At 34.1% G+C, this 14,615-nt stretch overlaps 1 protein-coding gene across 1 annotated transcript in view; it reads right to left on the bottom strand.

Moving 5' to 3' along the window:
- LOC134272590 (uncharacterized) overlaps positions 1-14,280 on the bottom strand; it is a 36,278-nt gene extending 21,998 nt beyond the window's left edge. The window contains exons 1-2 of the mRNA XM_062754809.1: positions 14,072-14,280; positions 9,151-9,267 (exon numbers count right to left, since the gene is read on the bottom strand). Coding sequence (XP_062610793.1) covers positions 9,151-9,267; positions 14,072-14,222 — 268 coding nt within the window. The 5' untranslated portion in view covers positions 14,223-14,280. The remainder of the gene's footprint in view (positions 1-9,150; positions 9,268-14,071) is intronic.
- Positions 14,281-14,615: the final 335 nt, after the last annotated feature.

The raw sequence follows: 14,615 nt of genomic DNA, 5'->3' as shown, positions 1-14,615 counted from the left end.
GTTTCAGGAAGAATGTCCCAGCCATCTCCGAGAAACAGCCTGGATAAAAAAAACATGCGTACAATATCAATATGTCGTCCCCGACTTCGTTCGGGGCGACATAAAAATAATAATAACTAGTGCTAATTGTAACGGGAACCGTTACAGATGTTCCCCAAACGCTCCCCAACTTCATTTTTGTGCCTCATTTCCTCTAAGCTTCATCAAATAAACTAAACTCTATGCCTCTTAAACTTAAACAACGTTTTTCCTAAAGTATACCAAGTATATAGCAAATTTTTGCACACTTGCATGCATATGCGGAATGACCATATCATTGTATCTACACTATTAATTTATTTTAATGTACTTAATATCAAGGCATTTAATCAAAAAGTATTCGAAAATACGCTAAATCAAGTGCGTTTGTAATTATACGTATTGCACGTGCACGCACGTGCATGCATGTGCATGATGACCATATCCTCTTGTAAGGGTCCATTTAGACTATCTATGTTCTAAATTCCATCCTGTTTGGCTGAAAACCAAGGGAGTTATAGCCATTTAAAGTTTAAGCCAATCATATTGCAGCGCGTCCATGCGCGTGATTTCATGAAAATTATTTTAAACCATATCGTAGGATATCTTAATCCATGACTATGTTTTGAATTTCAAAGTATTTCGTCAAAAAACGAATAAGATATTGAGATTTTTGTTTCAGCCAATCAGAGCGAAGCGCACGTGCATGCGCGTGAGTTGATGATAATTTGACCATGTCCTCTTGTCTATAATACTAATATATTCTTATATTCTGAGTTTCAACACATTTTATCAGAAAATAGAAAAAGTTACGGCTATATCAATTATATTGGTCATTTAACGTGTTGCACGTGCGTGCTCTTGCAAGCACGTGCGCTCAAAATGACCTTGATTCCGCAAATCTACATAACATGTGTACTTACCCTAAAAAGATTTTACCTACATCAGATGAACAGTTTACAAGATCATTCGCGGACAAATAAGTGCCCAGGAAGAAGAAAAATAATAACTAGTGCTAATTGTAACGGGAACCGTTACAGATGTTCCCCAAACGCTCCCCAACTCCCTTCTCGTGCCATATTCCCTGTAAGTTTCATTAAAGAAGGCAAAATCTATGCATTTAAGACGTAAACAACGTTTTCCCAAAAGTATACCAAGTATTTCAAATTTAAGCAATGCAGGCGTGCGCATGTGATTGCATGAGCGTAATGACGATATCATCTTGTCTACACTATTTCACTCATTTGCACGTGCACGCACGTGCATGATGACCATACCTTCCTGTAGGAGTCCATTATGTCTGTCTATGTTCTTAATCCCATCCTGTTTGGTTGCAAAACAAGGGAGTTATAGCCATTTAAAGTTTAAGATAATCAGATTGCAGCGCACGTGCATGCGCGTACTTTCATGATAATTATTATATATCATATTGTAGGACATCTTAAAGTATGCTTATGTTTTAAATTTCAAAGCATTTTGTAAATAAACAGAAAAGATATTGAGATTTTTGTTTCAGCCAATCAGAGCAAAGCGCACATGCACACACGTGCATGCATGTAAATGGTGACCATACCATCCTGTAGGAGTCCTTTATGTCTATCTATGTTTTAAATCCCATGCTGTTTGGTTGAAAACCAAGGGAGTTATACTCATTTAAAGTTTCAGCCATTCAGATTGCAACGCACGCGCATGCGCGTGATATCATGAAAAAATTTTTATATCATATTGTAGTACATCCTAATGCATGTCTATGTTATAAATTTCAAAGCATTTCATCATAAAACAAAAAAGATATTGAGATTTCTGTTTCAGCCAATCAGAGCAAAGCGCACGTGCATGCGCGTGAGATCATGAAAATTTGATCATGTCATCTTATCTACACAACTTATATATCTTTATATAATGAGTTTCAAATCTTTTTATCAAAAAATATAAAAGTTACAACCATATTAAATATATCAGTCATTTTACTCATTGCACGCGCCCGCATGTGCATGCGAATGCGCGCAAAATGACCTTCGTTCGGCACATCTACACAACATGCCTACTAACCCTAAAAAGGTTTTAACTTAGTCTGGTGAACAGTTTCTGAGAACACTTCCGGACAAAAAAGTACCGGAGAAGAAATAAGAAGAAAAAAGAATAATAATAATAACTAGATGAGATCTCGTTGCGAGCAACGAGTGGGTCTTCCGTTCGATTCTTGATGAAATGAGATGAGATTTTGATTGAGATTTTCATTCTTAAGTAATGATCTTCCATATTCTGTAAAATGACATTGAACAAAAAAGACTTCTAAAATCGACTTTTGGCCCCTCACGGCCCCTAACATTAGGGATCAGTCCTTTTATCTTCATAACATTTAAAAGCTCTCAGGATTTTGAACACTTTTCGTTCAACAACTATTCAGAGATTCTTTTTCGTTTTCGAGTTATTCGGAAAAGAAAATATTTAGGGGCCAACCCTTCAACTCCCTAATGGGGACGTTTAGCGAAAAATGAAAGGTTGCATATTGTTCAGAACATCATTTTGAACATCTTTTGTTCAATATTACTTATCAAAATATTTCTCACTTTTGAGATACAAAGCGTCAAAGATTTTGTCTTCTGGCCCCTTGTGGCCCCTAATTATGTAATATACGACTTTAAAATCATAATATACTGTTGTAGATTGTTGAGATAAACATTTTTACTTCAGTAATGTATTACAAATTATTAGGGATGTCAAAATATATATTTTCCTTAGTCGAACATTCGATTACATTATTCGAACGATAGTCGACTATTCGGAACATTTTTTTCATAATAAAATCTTGATTTCCGTTTTACTTTTGTTTGCATATTTATCCTTCTTTGGTGTATGCATTACGTATGCTTTTAACAGATATTCACAGGCACTTGACTTGTAGCTATTATGTTTACATGAAATTATATTTATTTAGTTTTTAATATGCATCAAAAACTACCAGCAAATATTTTTTAAACTCATATAAACACAGCATCTACACCTCAGGTGCCCGTATGACATTGTTAATACCGCGATTACCGTAACTTTAAAACAGTTAAATGCCCTAGCTTACAACACTACAAAGTATGCGTGTTTTTATCAAAGTAATTATCAAATTATCAAAACGTGTCTCGGCTACCGTATGTGAACCTTTGAACATTACTAAAATAACAATATTTTGGATTCATGGAGTGTAATGTCTACATAACTGTGTTTTCATTATAATTTTAGAAACAAAACCCAACACAGTGATTCATAATTTATCAGAAAAACAATAGTTATTGACAATTATCAGATTATAGAAGAGCATTAAATTAATATGCATTTATACATTGATAATGAAAAATCAACAGTTTTTGTTCAGAAAAATAATTTTGTCAACAATTTTTTCATAAACAGATAAATTTGTAATCAAGAGTTATCGCTCTTTTTTATCGTATTTTATTTAGTCGATAGTCGGTCGCATTATTCGATAGTCGGTCCTTTCGACTGACAGTCGAATAGTCGACTATTCGTTGACATCCCTACAAATTATTGACTGTTAAAGAGTTATCGAAAAAAGACTTTTAGCCCCTCTTGGCCCCTAATTTGTGTGTCAAGCCCCTTTTTCTGGATTTCGTCTTAAAGCTCTTAGGATTTTGAGCACTTTTTGTTCAACAACTATTCAGAGATTCTTTTTCGTTTTCGAGTTATTCGCAAAAGAAATATTTAGGGGCCAACCCTTCAACTCCCTAATGGGGACGTTTAGCGAAAAATGAAAGGTTGCATATTGTTCAGAACATCATTTTGAACATCTTTTGTTCAATATCACTTATCAAAATATTTCTCACTTTTGAGATACAAAGCGTCAAAGATTTTGCCTTCTGGCCCCTTGTGGCCCCTAATTATATAATGTACGACTTTAAAATCATTATATACTGTTGTAGATTGTTGAGATAAACATTTTTACTTCAGTAATGTATTACAAATTATTGACTGTTAAAGAGTTATCGAAAAAAGACTTTTAGCCCCTCTTGGCCCCTAATTTGTGTGTCCAGCCCCTTTTTCTGGATTTCATCTTAAAGCTCTTAGGATTTTGAGCACTTTTTGTTCAACAACTATTCAGAGATCCTTTTTCGTTTTCGAGTTATTCGCAAAAGAAATATTTAGGGGCCAACCCTTCAACTCCCTAATGGGGACGTTTAGCGAAAAATGAAAGGTTGCATATTGTTCAGAACATCATTTTGAACATCTTTTGTTCAATATTACTTATCAAAATATTTCTCACTTTTGAGATACAAAGCGTCAAAGATTTAGCCTTCTGGCCCCTTATGGCCCCTAATTATGTAATGTACGACTTTAAAATCATTATATACTGTTGTAGATTGTTGAGATAAACATTTTTACTTCAGTAATGTATTACAAATTATTGACTGTTAAAGAGTTATCGAAAAAAGACTTTTAGCCCCTCTTGGCCCCTAATTTGTGTGTCCAGCCCCTTTTTCTGGATTTCGTCTTAAAGCTCTTAGGATTTTGAGCACTTTTTGTTCAACAACTATTCAGAGATTCTTTTTCGTTTTCGAGTTATACGCAAAAGAAATATTTAGGGGCCAACCCTTCAACTCCCTAATGGGGACGTTTAGCGAAAAATGAAAGGTTGCATATTGTTCAGAACATCATTTTGAACATCTTTTGTTCAATATTACTTATCAAAATATTTCTCACTTTTGAGATACAAAGCGTCAAAGATTTAGCCTTCTGGCCCCTTGTGGCCCCTAATTATGTAATATACGACACAAAAATCATAATATACAGTTGTAGATTGTTGAGATAAACATTTTTACTTCAGTAATGTATTACAAATTATTGACTGTTAAAGAGTTATCGAAAAAAGACTTTTAGCCCCTCTTGGCCCCTTATTTGTGTGTCCAGCCCCTTTTTCTGGATTTCATCTTAAAGCTCTTAGGATTTTGAGCACTTTTTGTTCAACAACTATTCAGAGATTCTTTTTCATTTCGAGTTATACGCAAAAGAAATATTTAGGGGCCAACCCTTCAACTCCCTAATGGGGACGTTTAGCGAAAAATGAAAGGTTGCATATTGTTCAGAACATCATTTTGAACATCTTTTGTTCAATATTACTTATCAAAATATTTCTCACTCTTGAGATATAAAGCGTCAAAGATTTAGCCTTCTGGCCCCTTGTGGCCCCTAATTATGTACCATACGTCATAAAAATTATAATATATAGCTGTAGATTGTTGAGATAAACATTTTTGCTTCAGTATTATATTACAAAATATTAACTGATAAAGAGTTATTGATTAAAGACTTTTGGCCCCTTTCTGCCCCTAATGTGATGAGTCAGCGTTTTTTTCTTGATATCATTTGAAAGATCTCGTTGTTCTGCACAAATGATGTTCAGTATGTTCTTACAAAATATTTATACTTTAAAAGATATGATGCAAAATGTCTCCAAAAATCACTCGTGATTCGTGTCCTAAATTTTGACCCCTACCGAGCTTCCATACTAGATACTTCCGGAAACTATCCAAACTCCCAGTAACATGGGGACATGTCCTCTATCATCACTGAAAATTTCAGCGCTCTAGCTCAAGCCGTTTTCGAGAAAATGAACGGACAAGGAGGTCCTCTGAATTTTGATAAAAGGGCGATAACTCTAGACCGGAAGTGATTTTCACAAAATCCTTCAGCCGGTATAAACTTCAGATTATCCTACAACATCTCTGAAAATTTGAAGCAAATCCATCCAACCATCTCTGAGAAATCTTCTGCACAAAATTTGTGCAGAAAAAAAGAATAATAATAATAACTAGATACGATCTCGTTGCGAGCAACGAGTGGGTCTTCCGTCCGATTCTTGACAAGATGAGATAAGACTTTGATCGAGAATTTCATTCTAAAATAATGATAAAGATTGTGAAGAAGAACAATTTTGCCTTCATTCTCTGTAGAAAGACATTGAACATAAAGACTTTAAAATTCGACTTTTGGCCCCTCACGGCCCCTAATATTAGGGATCAACCCCTTTTTCTTCATATCATCTTAAAGCTCTCGGGATTTTGAACACTTTTCTCAACAACTATTCAGAGATTCTCTTTCGTTTTCGAGTTATTTGAAAAAGAAATATTAAGGGGCCAACCCTTCAACTCCTTAAAGGGGACGTATAGCGAAAAATTGAAGGTTGCATATTGTTTAGAAGATTATTTTAAACATCTTTTGTTCAATATTTCTTATCAAAATACTTCCCACTTTTGAGATATAAAACGTCAAAGATTTAGTATTCTGGCCCCTTATGGCCCCTTATTGTGCACCATATGACATTCAAATAATAATATATAGCTGTATATTGTTGAGATAAACATTTTTGCTTCAGTAATGTATAACAAAATATTGACTGTTAAAGAGTTATCGAAAAAAGACTTTTGGCCCCTCTCTGCCCTTAATCTGAGTGCCCAGCCCCTTTTTCTTGATCTCAACTTAAAGCTCTCAGGATTTTGAACACTTTTTGTTCAACAACTATTCAGAGATTCTCTTTCGTTTTCGAGTTATTTGCAAAAGAAATATTTAGGGGCCAACCCTTCAACTCCTTAAAGGGGACGTATAGCGAAAAATTAAAGGTTGCATATTGTTCAGATCATTATTTTGAACATCTTTTGCTCAATATTACTTAACAAAATATTTCCCTCTTTTGTGATATAAAGGGTCAAAGATTTAGCATTCTGGCCCCTTATGGCCCCTTATTAAGCACCATACGACATTCAAATCATAATATACAGCTGTGGATTGTTGAGATAAACATTTTTGCTTCAGTAATGTATAACAAAATATTGACTGTTAAAGGGTTATCGAAAAAAGACTTTTGGCCCCTCTCTGCCCTTAATTTGAGTGCCCAGCCCCTTTTTCTTGATCTCATCTTAAAGCTCTCAGGATTTTGAACACTTTTTGTTCAACAACTATTCAGAGATTCTCTTTAGTTTTCGAGTTATTTGCAAAAGAAATATTTAGGGGCCAACCCTTCAACTCCTTAAAGGGGACGTATAGCGAAAAATTAAAGGTTGCATATTGTTCAGATCATTATTTTGAACATCTTTTGCTCAATATTACTTAACAAAATATTTCCCTCTTTTGTGATATAAAGGGTCAAAGATTTAGCATTCTGGCCCCTTATGGCCCCTTATTAAGCACCATACGACATTCAAATCATAATATACAGCTGTAGATTGTTCAGATAAACATTTTTGCTTCAGTAATGTATAACAAAATATTGACTGTTAAAGAGTTACCGAAAAAAGACTTTTGGCCCCTCTCTGCCCTTAATTTGAGTGCCCAGCCCCTTTTTCTTGATCTCATCTTAAAGCTCTTAGGATTTTGAACACTTTTTGTTCAACAACTATTCAGAGATTCTCTTTCGTTTTCGAGTTATTTGCAAAAGAAATATTTAGGGGCCAAACCTTCAACTCCTTAAAGGGGACGTATAACGAAAAATTGAAGGTTGCATATTGTTCAGATCATTATTTTGAACATCTTTTGTTCAATAATACTTAATAAAATATTTCCCTCTTTTGTGATATAAAGCGTCAAAGATTTAGCATTCTGGCCCCTTATGGCCCCTTATTATGCACCATACGACATTCAAATCATAATATATAGTTGTAGATTGTTAAGATAAACATTTTTGCTTCAGCAATGTATAACAAAATATTGACTGCTAAAGAGTTATCGAAAAAAGACTTTCGGCCCCTCTCGGCCCTTAATGTGATGAGTCAGCACTTTCTTCTTGATATCATATTAAAGATCTTGTCATTCCGCACAAATTCTGTTCAATATGTTTTGACAAAATAATGATACTTTAAAAGATATAATGCAAAACGTCTCAAAAAATCACTCATGATTCGTGTCCTAAATTTTGACCCCTACCGAGCTTCCATACTAGGCACTTCCGGAAAATTTCCTGAGTATGTTGCAATATGGCAACATGTCCTCTATCATCCCTGAAAAAATCAGCTTTCTAGCTTGAGTCGTTATTGAGTTCCATCACAGACATGGAGGTCATCAATATTTCGATCAAAGGGCGATAACTTCCGACCGGAAGTGAATTTCAAAAAAATGAAAAAAACGTATAAGGTTTAGATAAAGATACATCTTCTCCGAAAATTTCAAGAAAATCGGTCGAGCCACCTCCGAGAAATCTTTTGCACAAAAATTGTAAAGAAAAAAAAAAGAATAATAATAATAAAAGTGAAAAAGAAACAATAGAATAATAGAAGGGTCTTCCGTTGGAGACGGAAGACCCTAATAAGAAAAGTGAAAAAGAAACATAAGAATAATAGAAGGGTCTTCCGCTGAAGACGGAAGACCCTAATAAGAAACAGAGTAAAAACAATATGTTCCCAAACTCCGTTTGGGGAACATAATAAGAAACAGAGTAAAAACAATATGTTCCCCAACTTCGTTTGGGGAACATAATAAGAAACAGAGTAAAAACAATATGTTCCCCAACTTCGTTTGGGGAACATAATAAACAATATCAAAGACTTATAATCAATTAACAATTGTTGCTTCCATTTATACAGTATGTCGAGTTGATATATCCCAGTGAGCATGAAATAAATTAAACAAAAGAGTATGACCCACCTATAACATATTTGAATACTAGTAATACTAGTAATCTCTTAGAGAAAGATAAACTTAAGATGACTTTTATTTTTCAATCATCAACTTTCCTTACTTATACTGCAATATACCCTTATCACGTTCAAAGAGTCTATATGTCTATCTGTTGATTTGATACGCAAAAGCATGCGCTCTACGTTTTAAAAAAATAGGTCAAAACAATAATCGATCTATCTTTAAGTCAAATGATGATTGGCCTTTTTCGAAACTTATTTGTATGACATCATTTACACTGTATAGTCTCAGAATTTTTATCCCTTTTACATGTATCCCGATCAGGAAAAGTTTGAAGGGTCAGTAGAAATGTTAACTCTTTTATGCAATTTTGTAGAAACGTGTACGAACCATTTGTAGTGCGAAGACATGAAGGAGTATACAAGTTTTTCTCGACTTTTGTGAGTTGGACTAAAAATGGTTAGAAGAAAATTGTCAAAATATCAATTTACTTACCAAGAGACATATTAGATGAATGATACGGCTTTAGGCAAGGTTTTGATAAATTCCTGCAACTAGCGCTTCTTTGCCTTTGTACTACAGCACCCTTCACATTAAATTCTGCACAGAATTCTGTATTAAGAAAACAAAATCTTTGATTTTATTTCACATAAGCTAAGCAGTCCTTACATTGTGGTCGTATTGATTACATTGTATTATCATAGTAAAATCTAAGCCCCACTACGACAATCGAATGAAAAAAAAAAACATAAAAATTTTGATTAAAAGTGAAATGAAAGTGAAAAAAGTGGAAAAATTAAATTAAAAAGATGCAGTTTACTTTCATTCATATCTGTTACATTTATGGTAGAAGCCTTTCCACGAGGTTACATCATAAGGGAGGAAATGTACATAGGTCGCTCATTATTACAATAATTAGTTTTTTAATTGTTTAATACAAGAAAAAAAATTCCCTGAATTATGTTTATTGTTAATCATTGCAGTTCAAACGTTATAATGCACGCGCGTCTGAAGCAATACCTAATGGGGGGGGGGGGGGGCAAGCATTTTTTTAGGAGGAAGGGGGGGGGGGGGGCAAGTCACATGCCACATTTCTGCAAAATTATTTTTGCCGCGTCCCCCGTGCCCCCTATAAGGTATGTTTTGAGCAAAGATAATATGTTTTGAAAAGTAGGACAAATTTCAAACTAAAAGTAAATGTGAACAAATATAGTATTTTTAATTAAAAAGACATGGTCACGGATAATATTTTTCCCTTTCTTAAGTTATGACCATTTGAAATTAATGTTAAAATGTATTTTTAAGTAGGATGAGGAGGTCAAAAATCACAGAATATGTGGAAAAGGTCTCCTGAACAGTAATTATGTAATTGTGAAAGAAAAGCCATATATCTTCTCTTTCAAAAGCTGTGCCAAAGACTGTCAGACGAATGATATTTAATGTCCACTTGCCTTTGCGAAGGCGGAGAACAAAATATCAAACTTTAAAATATACTATTTGTAGTGGTGTAAGACGATTTAATGTCTGTCATTTATTCAAGGAGTTTCAGTGAATGGAGAACTAAAAGGATACAATTAATACTATGCTGTCAGAGCTAGCTTACAAAAAATCATTTATAGGAAATCCAAAACAAGATAAAATCAAGGAAAGTTGCAAGTATTATATTGGTTTGTTGATAATTTATGAAATAGTTGTCATAGTTACAAATGAAATAACATTATAATAATCATAGGGTGCTGTCTCCGTTGAATTTCATGGCGTCCAACATTTCTTTGAAGATATGCACCATTCTTCGTCCAAACAACATTACTATTTTTTAAAACCAGGGGTGGATAAGATTTTGAAACAATTTATACATTTTCACTAACAATCAATACAGCCCCGTTATAACATCAGAACCCCTTTTATACGGCCGAGAAATTCACAATTTTCAAAGAGGAATTCTTCTTATCGTTACTATATATACATGTAGTTAGTTTATCTCATACTCGGGAACAGAGCAGAAGATTTTCAAAGCGTAAATGCATTTAACTATATAATCAATAGTGTCCCGCCCTAACATCTGGACACCTGACCCTGGGCCCAAGATTTTCATAATTTTAAGGAGACACTCATCCTTATCATAACTTTGAATGTAATTAGTTTGTTTGATGCCCAGAAATAAAGAAGATTTTCAAAAAAAGAATCAAAGCATTTTCACGATATACATCCAACACTACACCCCTGGCCCTGGGGCGTGAATTTCGCACATTTCATCAAGGCAACCGTCTTTATCATAAATATAGTTAGTTTGTTAAATACCCAGACACAGACAAGAAGATTTTCAAAGAATTAACGCATTTTGACTAAGATATAATCACAAGAGTCCCGCCCTAACACTAGAATGCCTGACCCTAGGACGGTGAAATTCACAATGTTTGAATTGGCACATTTTCTAATCATGACTTTGTATGTTGTTAGTGAATTTAATATCCAGGAACAGGGAAGAACATTTTCAAAGAATAAATGAAATATATGGAGATAAGGAACAGTATTAGAGCTCAAAAATCCATTAAAAAAATACAAAAAAGGAGCAGGGCTAGCCAACTGAGATATTATATAAACTCCGCATTTTGAGGTTAAATGCTATGATTTCAAAAGTTCCTTGGATTTTTAGGTTATTTTAAATAAAAGCATTTTCACAATATATCAATAGAGCCAAGCACTAACACCAGAACACCTGATCCTTTGGTCATTAATTTCGCAATTTTTGAGGCACTTTTCGCTCATTATACATGTAACTATATATAGTTTGTTTTATATCAATGATTTCACAATTTCCAATGACTTTCACTTCCTCTTCATAAAAAGACATGGATGTATTTAGTTTGTTTAAATAATACCCAGAAGTAGAGAAGATCTTCAAAGAATTAATAGATTTTCATTACATAATTATTAGAGCCCCACCCTAACACCTGAACCTCTAGATCTGAGCCTGGGGCCGCGAATTTCACAATTTTCGAAGGGGCACTCTTGCTCATCAGAATTATGTTTGTAGTTAGTTTGTTTTATAATAAGTAGCATAGAAATACTTCGAAGAAATAATGGATTTTTACTATACGAGGGTAGTTCGAAAAGTTCGTAAACGATGTCAACCTTCGTTATACTACTTTCAATAAATTTAAAATAAGCTCAATATCCTATTTAAAAACAAATGTTTTGTTGATGCGTGAAGTTTAATTTCATTAAATTGAATAGAAATCAATTTACTCCCTTTTAGAATAAACATGTCTTGTACCCGCGGGGCATACTCAATGGCGATGTAACGTCAAAACATAGCATCAAGAATTTCTTACAAATACTATCTTATACAATTCAACTGTTAAGTTCAATACTCACTCATTAAAAACCTTTTTATGACACTTGAAATTCATTTTTCTAACAATTACTCTCATTGAATAATTTTCTTTGTCAATGTTTTAATAAAATTATTTCTATTCCACTTAGCTGCGTTTTTACAGGATCAGCAACTCGGAAGCGCTATGTCATTCCATGACGTTCCAAGTTTTTAAAGTTTTTGATCAGATTTTTATTAAATAAACCGTTTCTTCACAGAATGTCCTCATCCGATACAGAGACTCTAGATCTGTTACTCAAATGCCGCCTGCAGCATTTATGAATACACGCACGACTAAATTGTGACATGATTTTGAATAAACATTTCAGAGTTTAATCAGGATTTTTCTCGAGTATAACACAAAATTGCATCCTTATCTGCTGCTTTGTTACGTTCAACACCGTCTTCATTATACCCCCCGCTTGAAAAGCGGGAGGGTATATAGTAATCGTTAATTCCGTCCGTCTGTACGTCTGTCCGTCTAGCTGTCCGTCCGTCTGTCCGTCTGTTACGCTTTGGGGTACCCATCTCTTATCCGCAACTCCTCTCATACCACTGAATGAAATTTGATGCAACTATCACAGAATCTTTATTACATATTGCCATTGTGCACCTCCTATTTTACTTTTTGATCCGACACATATTTTGGGTTTCCCGGCCACAGGAAAACATGGACTTTTTCACCAGTTGTAACCATATGAGAGGGGGGGGGGGGGGGGGTATCATTTAGTGAGCTCATCGCTCACAGTACGTCATCATTTTTGTAGCTTTCAATGAGGACTACCTATCTTCCCAAATCGATTTCTTTTCAACTAATCAAAATAATAAGCTAAGATTTGAAATATGAATCAATGTAATAGTCCTTAATTTCGGAGTTTAGGATTTTTTCCCGTTTTTGCTTCATTTTACAAAGAATATGACTACAGACATTGTCATATTTATTTCGTATGTTGTTTGTCAATTACTAAATTTGACTTGCTCCGCGAACCAATGTTTACAGTTTTAAATTCTGGATAGATTGAAAATGATGATAATTTACATATTTTTTTTACAAATCATTCGGATTTATTGTTAAAATATTTCTACCAAATTAAGTTAGCATATGCCGTTAAATAAAGAAAAGATATGACAGGAGTCCACGATCGTTGCGAACAACCCTCGTTTAATCTATAAAGGCCCGGGTAGCACTAGAGCTTCTAATCTTGGGGCCGCAAATTTCACAATTTTGGTATAGAACTCAATGCTTGTTACATTGATGTTAACAGTTTGCTTGCTTAATTTCCAGGGAAAAGAAAAAGACTTTTGAAGATTGAACTAATTGAAGTGTTTTCCCTACCCCTACGGCCCAAGCTGCAGGGGGACAGGGACTATGCAATTCACAAATTTGGTTTCCCTTTTTTCATAGACGTTTTTGAAATTTGGTTGATATTCCGCCGTTGTAGAGGAGATGTAAAAACAATCACTTTTTAACGCAGGACATACAACGAAAAGGGATAGCAATAGGTCACCTGAGATTACTCAGGTGAACTGAAAACTCACGATTCATAGTTTATATTTTTGGACAGTAATGGTATATTAATAAATTTAATGATGTAGTTTAAGCAGTGTTTATTTGGTGACGTTAGTCCACAAATGTTTTGTTTAAACATGCGAGTTCAAGCGTTAAAACTAAGATTTGTTTCAATTGCCAGCTTCTTTTGTATACATGGAAAAGGACAGTAGTTTAAAATCTTATGTAAAGTGAAAAAAAAAACTAAAAGAAATTCATAATGATAATAAAATGTATAAGTTTATTTCAATTACATGTAGTTTAAGCAATACTTTTGTAAACATGTCATTTAGGAAATAATGCTCAGGTAAATGCAGGCCCTATTTTGTTAACTGCATCAAATTGTATCATTAACACACTTTCAAGAATGAATAATGTCAGGCGTAGAGACGTAAAAAATACAAATTAGAAAAAAATTTCAAACAGATTATTTTTAACGTGAAAATTAATTGTTTCGTCATTTTCAGAAGCTATGATTAGATAAAAAGTACCTGAAATTAGTTTGTCAGGCGCACAGTCCTCTACAAAATGTGTAAGATTTGTGCTAAGGAGGCAGTGGTACACCAGCTTCTTTTCACAGTCATGTTTTTTACGGTGACATGCTTTTACGTCTATTCTCAATTGAAATTCAATTTCGTTCATCGGACATGCTGAAACGACACTAACTGTATCCAACGATGCCGGACAGTAACTTCTTGCAGAGACCTGAAGTATAAATATATATTTTTGGCAAACATTATTAAGGAAAGTGCATACATTCCACATGTTCATTCAATTACAAAATCACAGCAATCATTATACCCACTAGCCCATTTCTAAACAAACAATTAAAGCTGAGCACGACTCGTAAATAGGCATGAGTCATTTTTGATATCATAATATACGATACATCATCTTTCTCCAGATTCTTCACACCCGATTGCTTTATTGTCACGGGTATCGGCGTGGAATGGCGACCAGTATTCGTGCTGTTTATCTTGCATTATTTTTGTTTACATTTGATTGCAGTTACGCATATCTGTGTTTGTTTCTATA

This window comes from Saccostrea cucullata, unplaced genomic scaffold (assembly GCF_032062105.1).
Source record: "Saccostrea cucullata isolate Sc308-1 unplaced genomic scaffold, CSIRO_AGI_Scuc_v1 ctg538, whole genome shotgun sequence".
NCBI lineage: Eukaryota > Metazoa > Mollusca > Bivalvia > Ostreida > Ostreidae > Saccostrea > Saccostrea cuccullata.
Note: the sequence above shows the minus strand (reverse complement) of the source record. Positions and strands in the feature narration are given on the sequence as shown.